The sequence below is a fragment of the Ictalurus punctatus genome, chromosome 12 (assembly GCF_001660625.3).
Source record: "Ictalurus punctatus breed USDA103 chromosome 12, Coco_2.0, whole genome shotgun sequence".
Lineage (NCBI taxonomy): Eukaryota > Metazoa > Chordata > Actinopteri > Siluriformes > Ictaluridae > Ictalurus > Ictalurus punctatus.
This window is the reverse complement of record NC_030427.2, coordinates 9,625,912-9,644,099: the sequence shown is the minus strand read 5'-3', so window position 1 is coordinate 9,644,099 and position 18,188 is coordinate 9,625,912. Positions and strand designations below refer to the sequence as shown.

Genomic DNA, 18,188 nt, shown 5'->3' with positions numbered 1-18,188 from the left:
CATGCGCAGCACACACTCTCCCACATACAGGAAAACACCGATGCCCACCATTAGCTAGTATTGCTGTGGCTGACAGGGGGGCGAGAGAGAGTAATATTCCCCCCACCCGGAAAGCACAGCCAATTTTGCTCTCTTGGACTCCTGGCCACGGAATTTGTGACTTCCCAACAATAAGGTGAACGCTTTTCTGCTGTGCCACACATTTAAAACCTAGCATGTTAAAATTCGAATGGCATCACAACAAAATGCTGGGCATTGTTGTAGATGGGTCACATATAAACCTAGAGGAAAGCACCAATGTGGTATTTTATCCAGTACATAAACATAATGGTAGTTTTCTTTGTGGTGTTTTTGCTTATCTGTAACAAAGTCATCCTCTTTCTGTTCACAGCAAACTGCCCACTTGGGCAAGAGCAGTGGTGCCCAGAATCTTCTACGTGACTGAGAAGGCCTGGAACTATTATCCTTACACCGTCACAGGTAATGCAGTCAATCTACTCGAACCCTAACCTTTGACCTGATGGCATGTCACATCAGAGGGTGCGTAAAACTACTGTCTTGCTGAAACCCAAATAGTTATATATTGTTTATTATGGAAATGTCTTCCAGCTAAATTTAGCCCTTTATCCATCTGTAATCAATCCGCTTCAGTGTACATACAGTGCCCTTAATTAATATTGGCACCCTTGGTAAATATGAGCAAAGAAGGCTGTGAAAATTTGTTTAATCTTTTGTTTAAAAAAAATTCACAAAAATGCTCTGCTCTCATTGATATCAATTGTAAACACAACACAGGTTTATCCACAAAAAAAAAAAAAACTTTTTTTTTTGTTAAATATAGGTGTGCAACAATTAATGGCCCCCTATGAATTCATATGAGGAAAATATATTTGAATTATATTCCCATTGATATTTTACTTTTTTTCTTTTCTTTCCCTTTTCCCCTCTTCACCTGGGTGACTAGGAAAGAGAAATTGTTCAACAATGACTTCCTGTTCCACAGAGTTATAAATGAGTTAAAACACAGGCCAAATTCCCTTAGTCATTCATAACAATGGGTTAGACCAAGATGTATAGCTGTGTGGCAAAAGGTGGTTCAGCTTCACAAAATGGGGCGTGGCTATTAGAAAATAGCACAAGCATCAAAATGCCCATTTCCACCATCAGGGCAATAATGAAGTTCAGTCAACTGCAAATGTTATGAATCAACCTGGAATTGGACGTGTCTGTATTGTCTCAACGCTCTGTGAAGATGGTTTGCGTGGAGAAAAAATCTCCAAATATCACAGCGGGAGAATTGCAGAAGTTATTTGCATCTCGGGGTCAGAAAGTCTCCAACACTACAATCTGAAGTCACCGACATCACCACAAGCTGTTTGGAAGGGTTTCAATAAAAAAGCCTCTACTCTCATCCAAAAACAAACTCAAGTGTTGTCAGTTTGCCAGACACTACTGGAACGGGTTCGGGTTCTATGGTCAAATGAAACCAAAATGGAGCTTTTTGGTAATAAACACAGAGGTGGTTTTGGCGTATACAGAGAGGTAGCCATATAGAAAATTACCTCATGCCCACGGTTAAATATGGTGGTGGCTCTTTAATGTTTTGGGGCTGTTTTTCTGCCGGAGGACCTGGATAATTTATTAGGCTACATGGCTTCATGGGCAAATATCAACAGATATTAAATGAAAACCTGACTGCCTCTGCCAGAAAGCTTAAAATGGGCCGTGGTTGGATCTTTCAGCAGGACAATGATCCAAAACATCACAATCAACACAAAAATGGTTTACTGACTGCAAAATCAAGGTCCTGCCATGACCATCCCAGTCCCCTGACCTGAACCCCATAGAAGACCTGTGGGGTGAACTGAAGAGGAGAGTCCACCAGCGTGCACCTCGAAATGTGAAGGATCTGGAGAGATTCTGTATGGAGGAACGCGCTCAGATCCCTCGCCATGAATTCTCCAACCTCATCAGGCGTTATAGGGGACGACTCAGAGCTGTTATCTTGGCAAAGGGTGCCAATAATTGTTGCACACACTTAACAAAAATGTTTTTTTTTTTTTTTTTTTTGATAAACCTGTTTTGTTTGCAATTGTTTGTTCATGAGAGCAGAGTATTATTTTTTTTTAAACAAATGGTGAAAATTTGTTGAAATTCGTGGTGAAGTTCTTAACAGTTGTAGTTTTTAAAAACGTGCAAGAGTAAAATCAGCTGAAACAAAACTGCAGATTTATCAGTGATGGTTTTTACACTGATGTAATGCTTCCTCACTAATCTCTCAAGGTCTGTGAGGTATAAACTGTCTGGTGTGACTGAAGAGCGCACCACTCCGTTTCATTGACTGCATGAAATAGCGACTTTGAATAACCTTTATCTGTCGGTTGCCTTGAAAATGTTTCTCCCCTACATTCCACTGAGCGAGGTAATGGGTTTGTTCTAGTTTTACTGCCGCAGCACACGTGCGTTTGGCTCTGTTTAAACTCCTTACGAAAGTTCAACATGCCACAGCAGGGTGGAAATCTCCTTTATGCGATCATGTACATGTTTATAATAACCTGATGGTTACTATGGATATTTGCACATTGTGCACTTACTAAATCGGTGCAAATGGCACAAAAATAAATGTTCCACTCAATGCGTACTTGGCATGTTTTAGCTGCACCTGGTGTAATCAAAGGGTCTTTGAGTGGTTGCAACTTATCGCTCACATTGTGTTGATTTCTCTAGTTTCTGCTGCGCTGTTCTCGCCGTTCCTTCTCTCTCCTTCACCCCCTCCCTGCTCATCTCCCACTCCAAATGACCTCCAGCTTCATTCATGTCTCTGCAGAATTAGAAACGAGCCGTGTTTCTATTCCTTCTCAAAAAGGATTCATCAGTAAATGGCATTTTTAATAGGACAAAATATACTTGGGCGGTTGTCAGTTTATTTAGGCGGGATGCCCAAGTATCATCATGTGTGGGAAACACTGCAGTTATATTGAGCTGGTTACATAAGGTTCATGGAAACTTTTTTTTTTTTCAGGAACGTTTTCAGGTTTATTTTCACCAGAAAGGTTTTTCATGAAACTTTTTAGTTTCTTTTAGACACAACTTTAATCTCGGCGACCCCCACGTTGACGCTGACCTAAAGTAACCATGGCACGGTTTGCTTCCAGCAACTGTACAGTTATTGTTTAGAGAAATTTCTAATGAAGATGTTTGATTCTGTAAAATTGGTGGAAATGCACCCATGATGATTAGTTGAATTTGAGAAGATGCTAATTCTGTTCTCTGCATTTGTTTTCATCGCCTCCTGGTCCTGAATACCCGACTTCCCCTGGCTGCAGAGTACACAGTAAGTTGGTTTTCTGTCTCTTCTGAACACACCACTGTGTTAACAGGTGTTTTACCAAGCCTGAGATGTGTGTCTGTGTGTATATATGTATATATATATATATATATATATATATATATATATATATATATATATATATATATATATATATATATATATATATATATATATATATTATGTATGTGTGTGTGTGTTACTAAGCTGTGGTGCTTCATTTTTGCATTTCATCATGACTATCTACAGTTGCAATCAAAATTATACAACCCCCATTGCAAATCAGGTTTATTGTCAAAATTTTACAGACATTCAGCTGTTTTCAATGAACAAATCAAACGAAAGCAATTGGAATAGTTCAACACATCGAATGCTCCATGTGGTTTCACCAAATTCAACTGAAAATGCAACTTCTCCAGTTTCAAAATTATACAACCCCTTCACGGCAAGTAACTTTAGTACTTAGTAGAGCATCCTTTTATGACCTGCTGCAAACAAGATGTATAGCAAAATCTTGGCCCATTCCTCATTTTTGACAATAAACCTGATTTGCAACGGGGGTCGAGTAATTTTGATTGCAGCTGTATAATTCCATTGATCAAGCTAGCCTTGTGACCTGCTTCCTACAACATATGTTGCTATGCCTCGTTGCCTCTTGTCCGTCAGCACATTGTTCTCTTTGAAGTTGAGGTCAATTATGAGAAACGCTTAACTGTTATTGTTGAAGCAACCTCGGAGACTTCATGGACAAGGAACACTCATAAGTGAAATCAGGTCACAGAAAACCTGTCCACCCTGCAGATGCTTAGTACCGATGTGGTAACTGTGTATAGAGTGTATATACTCATCGACCACTTTAAAAGGACCACTTGTTGAGGGGGTTTTTTGTTTGTACCGACAGCATAATTGCTTTTTTTTTATTTTTATATACAATCATTAAAATCATGCAGATACAGCTTAAGAGCTTCAGTTATGTTCACATCAATATCAGAATTTGGGGGAAAATGTGATCTGAGTGACTTTGACCATAGCACAACAAAAAGCATCCAGTGAGCAGCAGTTTTGTGCCTTGTTGTTGATGAGAGATCAGAGGAAAATTGTGAGACCAGTTCGAGCTGACAGGAAGTCTACAAGTGGTGAGCAGAAAAGCATCTCAGAATGCATAACATGTGGAGACAGCTGGGCTACAACAGCAGAAGACCACATCGTGTTGCATTCTTGTCAGCCAAGCACAGGCAAAGCTTCACTGAAACTGTCCTATCTGTGCCCGCTGTAGACTCAGATACCAGCCTTTCAGGCACCAAAAACCCTACCACTTAAACTTTTTCCCCATTCTGATGTTTGATGTGAACATTATCTGAAGCTCTTGACTTTTATATCTGCAAGTTTTTTACTGCTATGTGATTGGCTGTTTGGATATTTGCAGTAACACCCAAGGGTACCAGTGTTCCTATTAAAGTGGCAGGTGAGTGTACATGCTATTATTACAAAGCCATCATGGTGATATTTCGAGGACCGATTCATATTTAACTACGGTGTTCATGTCGTGTTTTGGAGCCATTTCTCCCACTGACATCCTGTGATTCCGCTGAATGGGCTTGTATCGTGTTAAACGTCTCCGTTTGTGTCTTAAAGTTGGAGGAGAGCTCTTCAAAGTGCGTCACCTGTTATTTCTGTATAGCGTGGTAGGGTGGCTGGGGCGGAGCCTGAGGGCTGAACAGGAAGAGACGGTGACTCACCAAAGAGAAGAGTCAGTCCCCACTTTCAATTCTTTTTCACGGTCATCTATTACTTCAGTCATTTCCTCTCTCTCTCTCTCCCCCTCTCTCCCCCCTCTTTTTTTCGCCCACGCTTCCTAAGGTGTCATTTTCAGCAACTTTCTTCGCCGTAAAGGGGTTACCATGGAAATCTGCCGCCTTGTTCCTGTGTTGTTAATAATAGCTTTAATGGTCTTGTAGGGGAGGTTGTACAAATCGCATGCACATGATTAATACAGCCTAAATCACAAGCATTTCCTGTTCAGGAATGTTAATGTCAGACTGCAATTTTCAGTGCACACATCTCCAGAAAGTTCATCTGCAGTTCCTAACTAATAAGCTTATTATACAGCGTGATCGCTTCAACAAGCAACAGGCGTGCATTCATTTCCTCTAGCGGCGTGCCGTGACACTGGCGACGGCGGCGGGATGACGAGAGGAATCCACATCGAGATTTTCTCGACTCTGTGCACACTCGATACAATGCAGTAAGGTGACGCGTCTAGCCTCAGAGTACGCTCACATGGGTCAGCTAGTTGCATGGGACTTGTAGGAGCAATGTAGACGTGGTGTCGGTGCAGGGTAAATATCATCTACAGCGAATTAAACGCAACAACTGGTGTCAGCATAACTAACTCTCTCTTCTTTCTCTTTCAGTGTTCATTTTTGCCAAAGTTCTCCATCCACATAGAAACAAAGTATGAAGACAACAAAGGATGCAATGACAATGTGAGTACATGAACACTAAGAGCTATGTGTCTGTCAATCTTCTTGGCAACAAACCTTTCAGAAGCCGCCTCCTGTTTTTTTTTTGTTTTTGTTTTTTTTCTTCTCCATTTCAAACAGTGTTAATGGGTTCTCTTTCTCTCCCTCACTCACTCATGGTGTGCGTTAGCCCACATTCTCTCACAAAATTGATTTCTGGATTGAGCAAGCATTTTGCTAGCATACAGTTCAACAGATTCTTCAGGTCGTCTGTCGAGGTCTCAGTGAGCGATTCCCCTCAGAGCGCACTCGACAAAGAGTAAATAATTTTATCAAAGACAAATGACAGTGTCTGTAAGCTGAAGTTAGAAAAACCAGTACATCTTCCAAAACTGAGCCAAATTGACATGGTGGACAGTTTTAAAATTTCCGATTATTGCTGTATTCTTGACCTTCGTTTTTCTCATCTCATTATTTCTCCGTTTGTATATTAAGAAGGAAGGAAGAAATCGAGACATTACCCATACTGTCCCCTCAGGTTCTTTTTCCTTTCTGTACGAGTGTTGCATTTGTCCTCTACTGCAGCCTGATCGCTTCTGTCTCGCGTCCTCCACCCTGCTTTATATCTCCCCCTTTCACTCACACACACCATATCACAGACTGAGAACGAAAGAGGCAAGAAGAGAAAAAGAAAGAGAGATGGATACTCTGAGACCATGTGAAACTCCACACACATGGTAATCAGAACTTGGTAGTACCAATAATATATACAGTGTATAGTAATATTTACATTCATCTGCATATGAAGAGAAGATAGCACAAAGATCATAACTGCTAAGCTGCCCGAGAGAATTTCAGCTGTAGTTAAATTTGTGTAATTAATACAACTCTGGACAGTGTAGCGGAATTCATCCAGAAGCCTTTCCTGTCCAGGCACCGACACTAATGTATTGGTGCATGATTTAAAAAAGAGACGACTTCCCAGTATCTCAGTCTAGCTTTGCATAGTTGGAGTTTCTGGGATTATAAGACTCCTCGCTGTTTAGCTCGGTGGGTGTGAGCGTCACATTTGCGGGGGACTTATACCCGGTGATTTTCTCGCATTCAAAGAGGACAAAAGATTAAGGGAGCTATTGTGAGTGTTCTAGGCAGTGCAAACCTGTCGATTTCTTTCTCTGCCCCTCTCTCTCTCCCTCTCTCGCTCTCTGCCCCTCTCTCGCTCTCTGCCCCTCTCTCGCTCTCTGCCCCTCTCTGCCCCTCTCTGCCCCTCTCTCGCTCTCTGCCTCTCTCTCTCTCTCTCTCTCTCTCTCGCTCTCTCTCTCTCTCTCTCTCTCTCTCTCTCTCTCTCTCTCGCTCTCTGCCTCTAGCTGTGTGTCGCCTGTCCTCCCCCAGAGCACTGTGAAATTACTTGGTGTGTGAACACACTGACATGGTTTCAGCATCTCAGAGTCCTTCTTGTTACTCTGGATGCTAGTTGTATAAGAATTCATACTAAGACACATTTTGTTTTTATATTCCTTGTTCAGTATAATGTCGATGAACACCGAACCCACATCTCCCTCTACTGGAAATGGTGCTTAATTAATGAGCCATGGAGTTGCATGGAATACCAGTACTTGGGGGGGGGGTTATTGCGTTGTCAAATTACTCAAAACAGTACATGACTGCAGGTTTTCAATACTGGTGCTAATTATCCGGCCACTGAAGACACCATGACATATTGCACATCATTATTGTCCATTATCCTTGGGTTAGTTGATAATCGAGATCAAATCTCCATCATATCGGCGAACCGGGAACCCTGGATCGGTGAGGCCATAGGACTATTGTTCCAAAACATGCTGTTCCCCTGGAGCCTTGTGTACTACATCCAGTACTCTTACTGACGTGCACCACGGTTGTTTCCTGGAGCTTCTTCAGACATAAGTGGTCGACTAGCCGCCTCTTCCTTATTGAATCAATAACTCATTCAAGACCTTGCTCTTTTATTTAGGCTGTTTTATTAGTGCAGTTAAATGCCGATAAACCACAACAAAATTAACAAGAGCCTGCAATAAATGTGCAAAATAATATTTATTACACTATTTAGGCACAGTGGCTTTGTGGTTGGCACATTTGCCTCGCACCTCCAGGGTTAGGTGTTCGAGCCCCACCTCCGCCCTGTGTGCATGGAGATTGCATGTTCTCCCTGTGCTTTGGGGGTTTCCTCCCCCAGTCCAAATACATGTTGTAGACTGATCGACGTTTCCAAATTGTCTGTAGCGTGTGAGTATGTTTGACTGCACCCTCCGATGGGTTGGCACTGCGTCTAGGGTGTCTCCCGCCTTGTGCCCCGAGTCGCCTGGGATAGGCTCCAGGCTCCCGCGACCCTGTGTAGGAAAAGCGGTACAGAAAAGGGATGGATGCATTACACCATTTTAAGGACGTACCAGTTCTTAAAATGCATTGTGCCGTGCTACTGTTAGAGGGTAAAATTCATAACAATCCAAATTTGTGTATGCTATATCTGGGTGATCTGCTTCAACACTTGTTTTTGTCAGATTTCTTATACATTTCCCAGGATTTTTTTTTTTTTTTTTTCGAGCGTGCTGTAATTTCAATACTAGTATTGAGGTGCTCAATGTCTTCATCAAGGTCATGATTCGGACTAAATGGAATGGTTTAATCAGATATAGCCCGGGGCGTTTTACTGTAATTACAGTGATAAATGTTTCTTAGTTACTGTCTACGTGCCCCAGTTACTTTAATACACCAATGTACTATATACTGTGTTCGTTCTCTTCTGCTTGGAGTTTCCCCATCTTCACTCTTTCCTTTGTGTATCGATTGTGTGTGCACAGATCTTTGAAAATGAGCTGAAGGAGCAGGAGCGAGAAGTGTGTTTCGTAGATATTGCTTACGATGAGATTCCAGAGCGCTACTACAAGGAGTCGGAGGTGAGCAGTTATAAGCTTTGAGGATGCCACATAACATAATGAAGTGTTTAATCGGTGGAGAGAGCTATGGAGATCTGAGCAGTTCTGGACATCTAGATCTAGGAAGAAACAAATATAGCAATCATGTAGTAGTCACAGTTTATTTAATGCTCGGCTCCACCTCCTCCAAAATGCCAGAAGCCTGTTTGTAAGCCGGAATATTATTAAAGCTAGGAAGGAGGCTGTTGTAATATCCCGTTCTACAGATTAATCCGACATGCACCCTAAGAACCAGTAGTAGAGCTAAGTGTCGGTAAAAACGTGTCTATGTGCAGGATCTGCGCCATTTTAAATCGGAGAAGACCTCTCGCGGCATGCTGCAGGAAGGCTGGCGGGACACACAGAATCCCATCATGTGCTCCTACAAGCTCGTCACCGTAAAGTTCGAGGTGTGGGGCCTCCAGACACGCGTGGAGCAGTACGTACACAAGGTACAAGACCCTTTCGTGATCCACCCCCCCCCCCCCCCCCCCCCCCCCCCTCTTTCTTCCCATCAAATGTTTTATTAAAAACGTACATGGCTATCGATCAGGCTGAAATTGAATTTCATATTTTATATCAATTGAATTGAGTTCATTTACATTTTTTTAAAATGTAAATAAATACAATTTTCAAATGTAGATCAAGGTCATTTAAACCAGGCACTAAAATATGTCTGTAGTTATTAAATGATAAATTGTACCACAAACTTCTATGTATTCACCTTTTTATTATTATTATTATTATTATTATTTAATTATGGCTTTCTAAATAAAGGCAATCTGAATATTCATTTTAATCTAACATTGGGTGTCTCCCCCCCCACCCACCCCCCCTTGTTCTCCTTTCCTTATCCTATAGGTAGTGCGGGACGTGCTGTTGCTGGGCCATAGACAGGCCTTTGCTTGGGTGGATGAGTGGATCGGTACGTTTCAAGCAGGGCAGCATTATACTAATCGTGCATATGGCCTTAAAACCTCGTCACAGTTAAACATTTGAGTATAAATAGCAGCTTGTTTCAGTGTTGGGTCATGTGATGGGAGGCAAGTGCAATGAGATAAGGCTGATGCTGAATTGGAATTGCCCCTCTCACCATATTGTAACATGAAATGGCTTGTAATGTTGCTCTTTCCTTCTTTGAATATTAACTTTCAATCTCTTGCATGTAAGTGCCTCAATTTGTCTTTGAAGTTTCACTTATTATAAATTTTTGTTTGCCTGGGAATGTTGCCCTTTATTTTCTCTGCATTAAACTTCGTCAGTTGAACTTAAGGGATGGTAAATATGCACTTCTTCAGGTTTGCCATCTCTTTGTCCAGTTCTCCTTTTTCTTCTTCCCTTCTCTCCTTTTAAGTCATTTGAGAGTTGTCTCACTGATGCCCATCCCACGGTTTGATCCCAAGCTAGATTTAACATCCTCTCACCCGAGTTGCTGACTAACAAGCACCAAAAATCCTCCTCGCTCATGCTTCTGGTTCGACCTTTGACCCCAAAACCTAACCCTATGACACCACCAAGACCTGCCCTCAGTTTTCCTAACTGAAGATGTCCGTGGTTTTTGCCCCCACCCTCCCCCTGCCTTTGCAGATATGGCTTTGGAGGACGTTCGGGAGTATGAGAAGCAAATGCATGAGAAAACCAACATTAAAGTTTGCCTTGAGGAGCAAGAGCGTTCCTCCAATTCATCTCCATCTCTGGATGGCTTAGGGATCCTTGACAAAGTCAGCGTACGTGTGGATTTCTTTTGAAATATCTTCTTCCTTAGCGAGATCCACCTTTCACAGCCCTTATTCACTTTTTATATACACAGAGTACACGGATTCCCCTGAAATAAAATCCCAGACCCTCCCACTTTCTTGAACATCCAGCTCCATAATCCTGTATGCATTCTGACATCACTTCCTTTGTTTAATGTAGCTGTCATTTTTAGATGTTATTAGGACCCTAAACTTTTATGAAGTGCTTTTTAGGTTTAAATGCTTTTGCTTTTTAATTGCCTTTTTTTGTTTGGTTATTGTTACTGCTGTAGTTATAATGTGAAAATTGGATCATCAGTGGCGAAAATAATGCAACATCAAGAAAAACACCACCATAAAAGTTCAGTGATCAGGTTTCAATGAAAAATATAAAGTATAGATTTATTCCATGAAATCTATACATTCCACAAAAAGCATACTCCTATCTGTATTTGAATATTTATTTTTCTTTTTTCTTTTTTTTTTTTTTTTTTAAAGACATGACCATGGATGAGGTGAGAGAGTTTGAGCGTAGGACCCAGGAGGCCACCAACCAGAAGACCGGCATGTTCCCTTCGTCCGTTTCCGTTGGTGAGGCACCGCTCTCATCTCTAGCTCCCAGCAACCCGGCCAGTGCTCCATCCACCCCGGTCTACACCGACGCCCCAGAGTTCCTCTCCGTTCCCAAAGAGCGCGCTCGCAAGAAATCCGCCCCTGAAACGCTCACTCTGCCTGAGCCCGGCCCGTCGGTGCCTGATGCAACCCCTAACCGCGCCTCTCCCAGCCCTGCGTCCGACCAGACGGAGTGATCGGGTCTGTGCCACGCCTCCTTGTGACTTCTTCCTTCAATCAGGATTTTGTAAATACAATTCACTTACTTGGTTCCTTCCACTTGTTCCTTCAAGTTGCAAATTTCTACAAGACTCCAGTCTGTAAATGGGCTTCCTCTCTTCAAGCTAGCCTCTGACTCAACACTTTATATTTTCTCATATTTGGAAACATCAGAAATATTAAATAACTTGCATTCAGTTATTGTGATTTTTTTTTTTTGTGTGTGTTTAAAAAAAAAAAAAAAAAAAAAAGGATCCTAACGGCTACTTATGAAGGCTTGTTGTAAAAAAAAAAAACTTCTTTTCTCCCATCATATCATCATGAAATAATTTAATATTAGTTGACTACCCGTTGTGGCTTAAATATGGCTGCCTTAGCAACCACAAAGCAGGTATCCCTGATTAGGATCATGAATTAACACGAAGTGTCATCTTAAATAAGTTTGTAGTTTTTGGAGTTATTTTCCACCTATAATGTGAAGATTGACATTTCTTCCTTTTTCTTCCTCCTGGCTCCACCCATCTGTTAAAAATGTCAGTCATTATAACAGAGCCCGGGTAGGGGCCCCGCAGGGGGGAGAAATGTCAACGGAAACCTTAAAAAAAAAAAAAAAAAAAAAAAAAAAAAAAAAAATTGTAAGATCTATTTTATGTCAATATTGTAAAGGTGTTTTTTTTTTTTTTGTTGGTGGTTTTTTTTTTATTATTCAGTGATTTATAGGTATAGAAAATTAAAATTACAAACTGCATCGTTAAACAATGGCATCTCACAACATCGTGGAAGATAAATAACTCAAAGATGCATTTTTTTTTTTTCATTACAAGTTCAGCAACTTTTATTTTCAAACTTCTAAAACGTAGGTTTTTTTAGTTTTAAAAGAAGAAAAAATCCCAGATTTTCAGTATGATCTCAGACATTTAGACTCCACTATTGATTTGGTTTTTTTTTCCTGTTTAAATTCTTTTTACGCACTACTCACTTCCATTTTGTCCATATTCACACGCATGCAAATCCTCCTAATCAAAATGCTTCTCAGGTCTTCATTGGTGCCAGCCTTTCCAAAGCCACGGCAGGAAATATACAACGTCCTCTCAGATATTCCAATAACACAGCCATCCAGGATTCCAGGGTTTGTCCTTACAAGCCAGATTTGTCTTAATGGATGTCGTAGATCTGCTTAATAGAAGTTCTGTGCAGCCAGTGCAACAAAATAACCTGAGGTTTTAGTCCAAAAAGTGTGGAAGCAGCTTGTATGACAATCTGACCATCAACCACGAGAGGGGTGACGGACGCTCATGGAGCATGGGGTAGACAATCTAGCGGGGCGTAATGTTATAATCAATACAAAAAAATGTTAGTTAATGTAGATTTTCTGGATTTTGCTGTTTGTTTTCCTTTTGTTATATCAATCAAAAGTAGGACATAATATTATTGAAGCGAGCGTATCGGTGTTGCAGAACGTTCGCACGTTTGAATGAAGTCGATATGTCTAACCGTTCCTGGTGTCCTTGGATACCTGATGGTTTTGCCTCCAGCTTTTAGCGTAATACCAGTGAACATGGAAATACCTTCAGAAAACAATGCCGTGTTTTTTTTTTTTGTTTGTTTTTGTTTTGTGATCCGTTTCTGTGCCGAGTTTCTGCACGTTCTTGGTTAGAGGCAATGAAAGTCAAGAGAAACAAAAATGTGACCCAAGGACATGGTTGGACATGGTTGTACCTGGCTGTACTCATAAATTTTTTTTAAACCGCTTTCTGATCTAGCTGCTGCTTTCCCTTAAATTGTAGACGGGGTTTATTAAAAGCTGCATGGACTGTTCACAGGCTCTGTAAAGTCCTGTGTATATGCATTTAAGAGGCAGGGACTGCTGATTGTGTTCAGCTCAATGTTGAGATATAGACGAACGTGCACTGAGCATGCTCCGAACGAAACAGCAGCTCCGACAGTGCCTCTGCATGTACGTGTAAATACAATCTATAGATCTCTATTACAGATACAGATGTCTTTACCATGTTTAAACATTCTTGAAAATATTGTCCTTTTCGTTTATCTCGATTTCTTTACTGACTGGGAGGAAGTGTGAAGCACCTCGAATTATATTTTACCGCTTGCACCCAGAGCCGATTTTGACACAAGAAGAAAATACTTGACTATGCTGCTAATCTCTAATACCGTCCTAAACTATCTGATCTAGGGAGTAGTCTTTAGTTTTGAAGTTCAGTTTAAATGTTTGGGGGAGGGGGGGGGTTGTAATAGGCTACAGAGGTGAATTTTCACACATTAAATTTTTGTATTAGGCATGTGCTGATATAAAATTTTTACATCATGGTAATTGAAACTCATCACGGTTTACGATATTATCAGTGTTTGTATTGAAATGACCACAGTTAGTAAGGACACCGTCGTCAACAAAAAGTTCCCATACAGCAGGGTTGTCTTAAAAACCTGAAACTGTTTTGGACATTGAGGGTGACACCCTTTTCTTCTTTTTTCTAGGTCTTTGCATGAGCACCCTAGTGTGCACATATTTCTGATTTGCAACATATCTATAATGTACATTTATATGTACACTGCATGCCTGTCCTTTTTACCGTAGCCTACGTTTGCAGAAGTTGATTCGACTTAATTCCGATTTTAGTACGTTACTGTTACATTTTCTAGACACTCGAAGCGCTTTACATAGTATGAGGGCGGAGGAAATCTCCTCAACCACCACTAGTGTGTAGCATCCACCTGGATGATGCGACGGCAGCCATAGTGTGCCAGAACCACCACCACACGCCAGTTGTTATATGCTTTAAATCGAGATCTTGGTGGCCCCGACAGCTTTTAAACCTCATAAAATCCACCATCCGCAACCTCATTCCAAAGCTTGCCCGGTTTGGCGTAATTAATGTGACGCTGGCAACCCTGCTGTATGTACGTTTTAGTTCACCAAGCCACAAGAACATTTATCGTACCCTTGCAAGTACACCAGTGGTCATTAAGGTCAAATGATGAGCCCTCAAGGTGTACAGTTTTGTCTTCCCTTAAAGGGTTAAAGGTACAGTCGGTGATTTTTGAACCGAACTGTTTTTGAAAACTAAATTCAAACTAATTAGATTTTAATGTGTAAACTTGTCAAAACAATTTGCGGTCCCGCTTGTAGTGTTCTTCCTAAAATCACAATCTAAAACCAAACATTCGAGCTTCTGAATGCACTACGATTGTAAACTATGGGGAAACGAAACAACTGACATGGAGCTAGGGGGAGAATCTACTCGGCACTTATTTTTTTTTAACCACGTGGTCTGATCTCAAAATCACTGTCTGCACCTTTGTGTTTTCTCGTCATCTTTTCAGAACCGTTTTAGGGGCATGATCTTGTAGGTAAGAGATTGTTAAATGGCTCGAGTCATGTCTATTAAAAGAGAAGGGACTATTTTCTTAACCTACTGTCCAAAATAAGAAACCATAGAGGACACCTTCCCTTCTACTGCCTTCTAAATCGCAGACTTCGTCATAAATGCTGCCTAGCTGTGTTGCTACATAGAATTATATTTTAATGTGTTCATAGCAATATTGTGCTGTCTTTTTTTTTAAATTATTATTTATTTAATATACCAGTGGTTATGTATTATAGTTCTAGTGTGAAGCCTAATGAATAACATTAGCAGCAGTTTAAGTAAAACAAGGACGAGCGATGTTTATGATACAGAACGTTGCTGGTTTGAGTTCTCTGCATGGATACAGTGATTGATTTTAAAAAGAATTTTGCACTCCAACACATCCTTCGCACAATATTAATAAATCCCCGATGTTAATAGATTAACGGTGCGTGGTAGTTTTGCCGCAGCAAACCGGACGAGCGAACACCTGGCCCGTTTTCTGGTCAAGTTCTTGCTGAAATTGTTGCCACGGCTTTAACCGCGCGTTTACCAGAACGACCCGTGGTGAGATCATCACTATGCTCGTTGCACGCGCTTTAGTAGGCAGCAGTTGCGCCAAAAAGTATCGAGGTCATAAAGTCTAAGATTCAAAAGGCAGTAAAGGAATCCAATAATTCTGTTGAGCAGACTAGACGAGATCGTGATGACGTCGTAATCGTCGTCGTGCACACGTTTTCGCTCGGCACGTGTCCGTTCCGATATTCTCGGCTTCGCAGCGGTTTCCATTCGGCGCTTTCAGAACGTTTTCCTGTGTATTTGCATCTGTTAAATACGTAGTTAAACCTCAGCAGAGCACGATGTACTTTTGCACCACGACGCCGGGAAACGGTTTCTATCCAAACCCGACATTGTGCTTCTGCTTGAAGTAGATTTGTAAATATTATTTTGTACAGTTTCAGACTTTTTTTTTTTTTTTTTAAAGATTTGCCATGTGGACATGAAGTGAACCGTTTGGAATATAGATATTTTTGTTTTTGCTTGTCAATGGAACATTTATGTTGAACTTTTCTTGCTTGAATAGTTGTAACTGCGAACGCTGCTCTGCGCGAATGCCTGGATGGTCAACAAAAATAAGCCAGATGAAATGAACCTTGCTTCAAGTTGCAAAATTTCATGCTTAGAGAGGTAGCGTAACATAGAAGAAAAACGTTTAAAAAAAAAAAATAGTAGACTATTTGTTTTTGGGGGTTTTTTTTGTTTGTTTTTTTGGATTTTTATTTTTGTACGTTTTGATAAGTATTGATTTTGTCTTGATGTTTTGCGGTTTGCTCTTTACTTCCTCTGTGGCCTGTTCTCTCAGTAGCAGTGAGGTGATTTAGTTGTCAGTCGAATCAGCCCTGCTATAGATCTCTAACAGTTAAAGGCATTAGTACTTAATGAAAGTTTACATCTAATTGTAATGAAATTACTTGATGATTAGAGGGATCACAATACCTGAAGTCTTAACTGTCACATTACCCACGTGTTCACGTTGCCCCAAAATTATGAGGTGCATATGGATTTCCATATAACGTTTATAATTCTGATTTTTTTTTTAATTAAAATTTGGTTTATGATCTCACAAGATTTCACAATATTTACAAAAAAAGTTTACCTGTGTCACTGAGCAACGTTTATCAGAATGAGGGGATTTGCCTTTTGATTTAAAAAAATAAAAAGACGTTGCGTGATCAGTGATCGACGTGCACTCAAACTACAGAGTCAGTGATGTAGCTGCTTTGAGCAGACATTTAATGTTTGTTTTTAAAAAGGAAAAAAAAAAGTAAATGGGACCCTCGGATGTGTAGCACATGTCGATTAATCATAGTAAAACGATACAAGATGTTGACTCTAATTTCAGAGATGGGTCATCTGAAACTCCCCTGAGGGCGTCGGCTGAAACTCGACATGCGTTCCTGTAAATCCGTCCAAAACAAGAAGTTTGAATAAACGCTGCTTTCCTGAAGTACACAGATCCACATTCAGTTCCGCTCTGCAGCCTCTGTGTGTCGAAACAAAAAAGCAGGGTGATGAAGTGATCTTTTTGAAGATGTCCATGACTATACTGGGTGTTAAATATTTTGGGAAGTAATTATTTGTCCAAATGACGTGTTTGAATAAATAAATAAATAAATAAATAAAATACCCTGAACTTTCTGTTCAGACGTTTGCATTAAATCTGAAGCCATGACGTTAGAAATTTTCAGTTCTGGATATTGTCCAGTTTTAGTGTTTTTATTTTTTTTAAAGTTAGAGTTCTAAAAGTATTAGTTTTTTTTTTTTTTTCCTTTTCATTCCTAAAGTCTTGCTTTGTCGTTCAGGCCTAAATTAAAGGACCAAGCTTTTTCCTTTAATTTTATCCGTGAATTTCTGGTGATGTCATGCTGCCTAATACCGAGGCAGCCTCCTCCCTAATAAAGTCCTCATCCACGACCAAGTGCCGTCCTTTTTGGCCTCTTTAGGTTCCTGTATATTTTTGTTCTGATTCGTTGTAATTATTGTTTTCCTAAATCTTGTAGCAAATAAAAACCGACTTGCTATGATGTAGCTTGTGTTGCTCGTGTCATTGTGGAGAATGATGTGATTTTCCTGCATGAATGTTTCTTACAAATGAATAAATCTATTGATTATTTTAATCAACGAACAGCATATTTCACTTATTACGTTTATTCATTTGGGGGAGTTTACTGGTAAAATGATGAGCTAAGGGCAGAGTACTACAGCTCGGATAGCTGAGGAACTTGAACCAAATGTCGATATTATCTGGCAAGACACAGGTCTCTTCCACTGCATAGAGGATCGGATTCCTTACATCTGCTATACACAACTTCATCACGGAAACAAAAAGCGAAGTGAATTCTTTTGTGCATGCAATTTACAGAGATTTTTATTTTTTTATTTATTTTTTTTAAATTCTACACACTCCTGTTAAAATGGGAGATTTTTGTGATTGTAAAAAAAATAATAATACAATTGCACAGAGAAATCGTGTCTGATCTTTTTTCCACCTTTTCATGTGATGTCGTGGAACTTCTTTCAAGCACCTTTTTTTTCTTTTAAAACACCATGCAGTCTTTTGGGGTAAGATTCTACCAACATCGCACGATAAGATTTGATCATTTTATTCCAAACTGCTCTGACTCGGCCACTCCAAAACCACCGTCGTCTGAAGTTTATTCCTTTTGTTGACTTGGGTGTGCGCCTTGGGTTATGTTGGAAGGGTTATCATCTTCAGCTGTCTAACAGAGAAAGAGACCGGTATTTGCACCTATCCACGATTCCTAGTATTGTATCTTGAATAAGATCACCAGTCCCAGCTGAAGAGAGGCAGCCACAGCCCATGATGCTACCGCCACCATGCTTCACCGTGCGGATGGTGTTATTTGGGTGATCAAACATAGCTTTTTAGAATTATGCTCAAAAAGTTCTACGTTGGTCTCATAAGACCGAAACACATTTTACATCATGTT

At 40.4% G+C, this 18,188-nt stretch overlaps 1 protein-coding gene across 2 annotated transcripts in view; it reads left to right on the top strand.

Moving 5' to 3' along the window:
* Positions 1–17,261, top strand: part of pitpnc1 (phosphatidylinositol transfer protein cytoplasmic 1) — a 70,057-nt gene extending 52,796 nt beyond the window's left edge. The window contains exons 4-10 of one of the 2 annotated variants that reach the window (XM_017480655.3): positions 392–480; positions 3,327–3,334; positions 5,743–5,814; positions 8,631–8,726; positions 9,041–9,196; positions 9,606–9,669; positions 10,979–17,261. In XM_017480655.3, coding sequence (XP_017336144.1) covers positions 392–480; positions 3,327–3,334; positions 5,743–5,814; positions 8,631–8,726; positions 9,041–9,196; positions 9,606–9,669; positions 10,979–11,289 — 796 coding nt within the window. In that variant the 3' untranslated portion in view covers positions 11,290–17,261. 2 annotated transcript variants of the gene reach the window in all.
* The last annotated feature ends 927 nt before the right edge of the window (positions 17,262–18,188 follow it).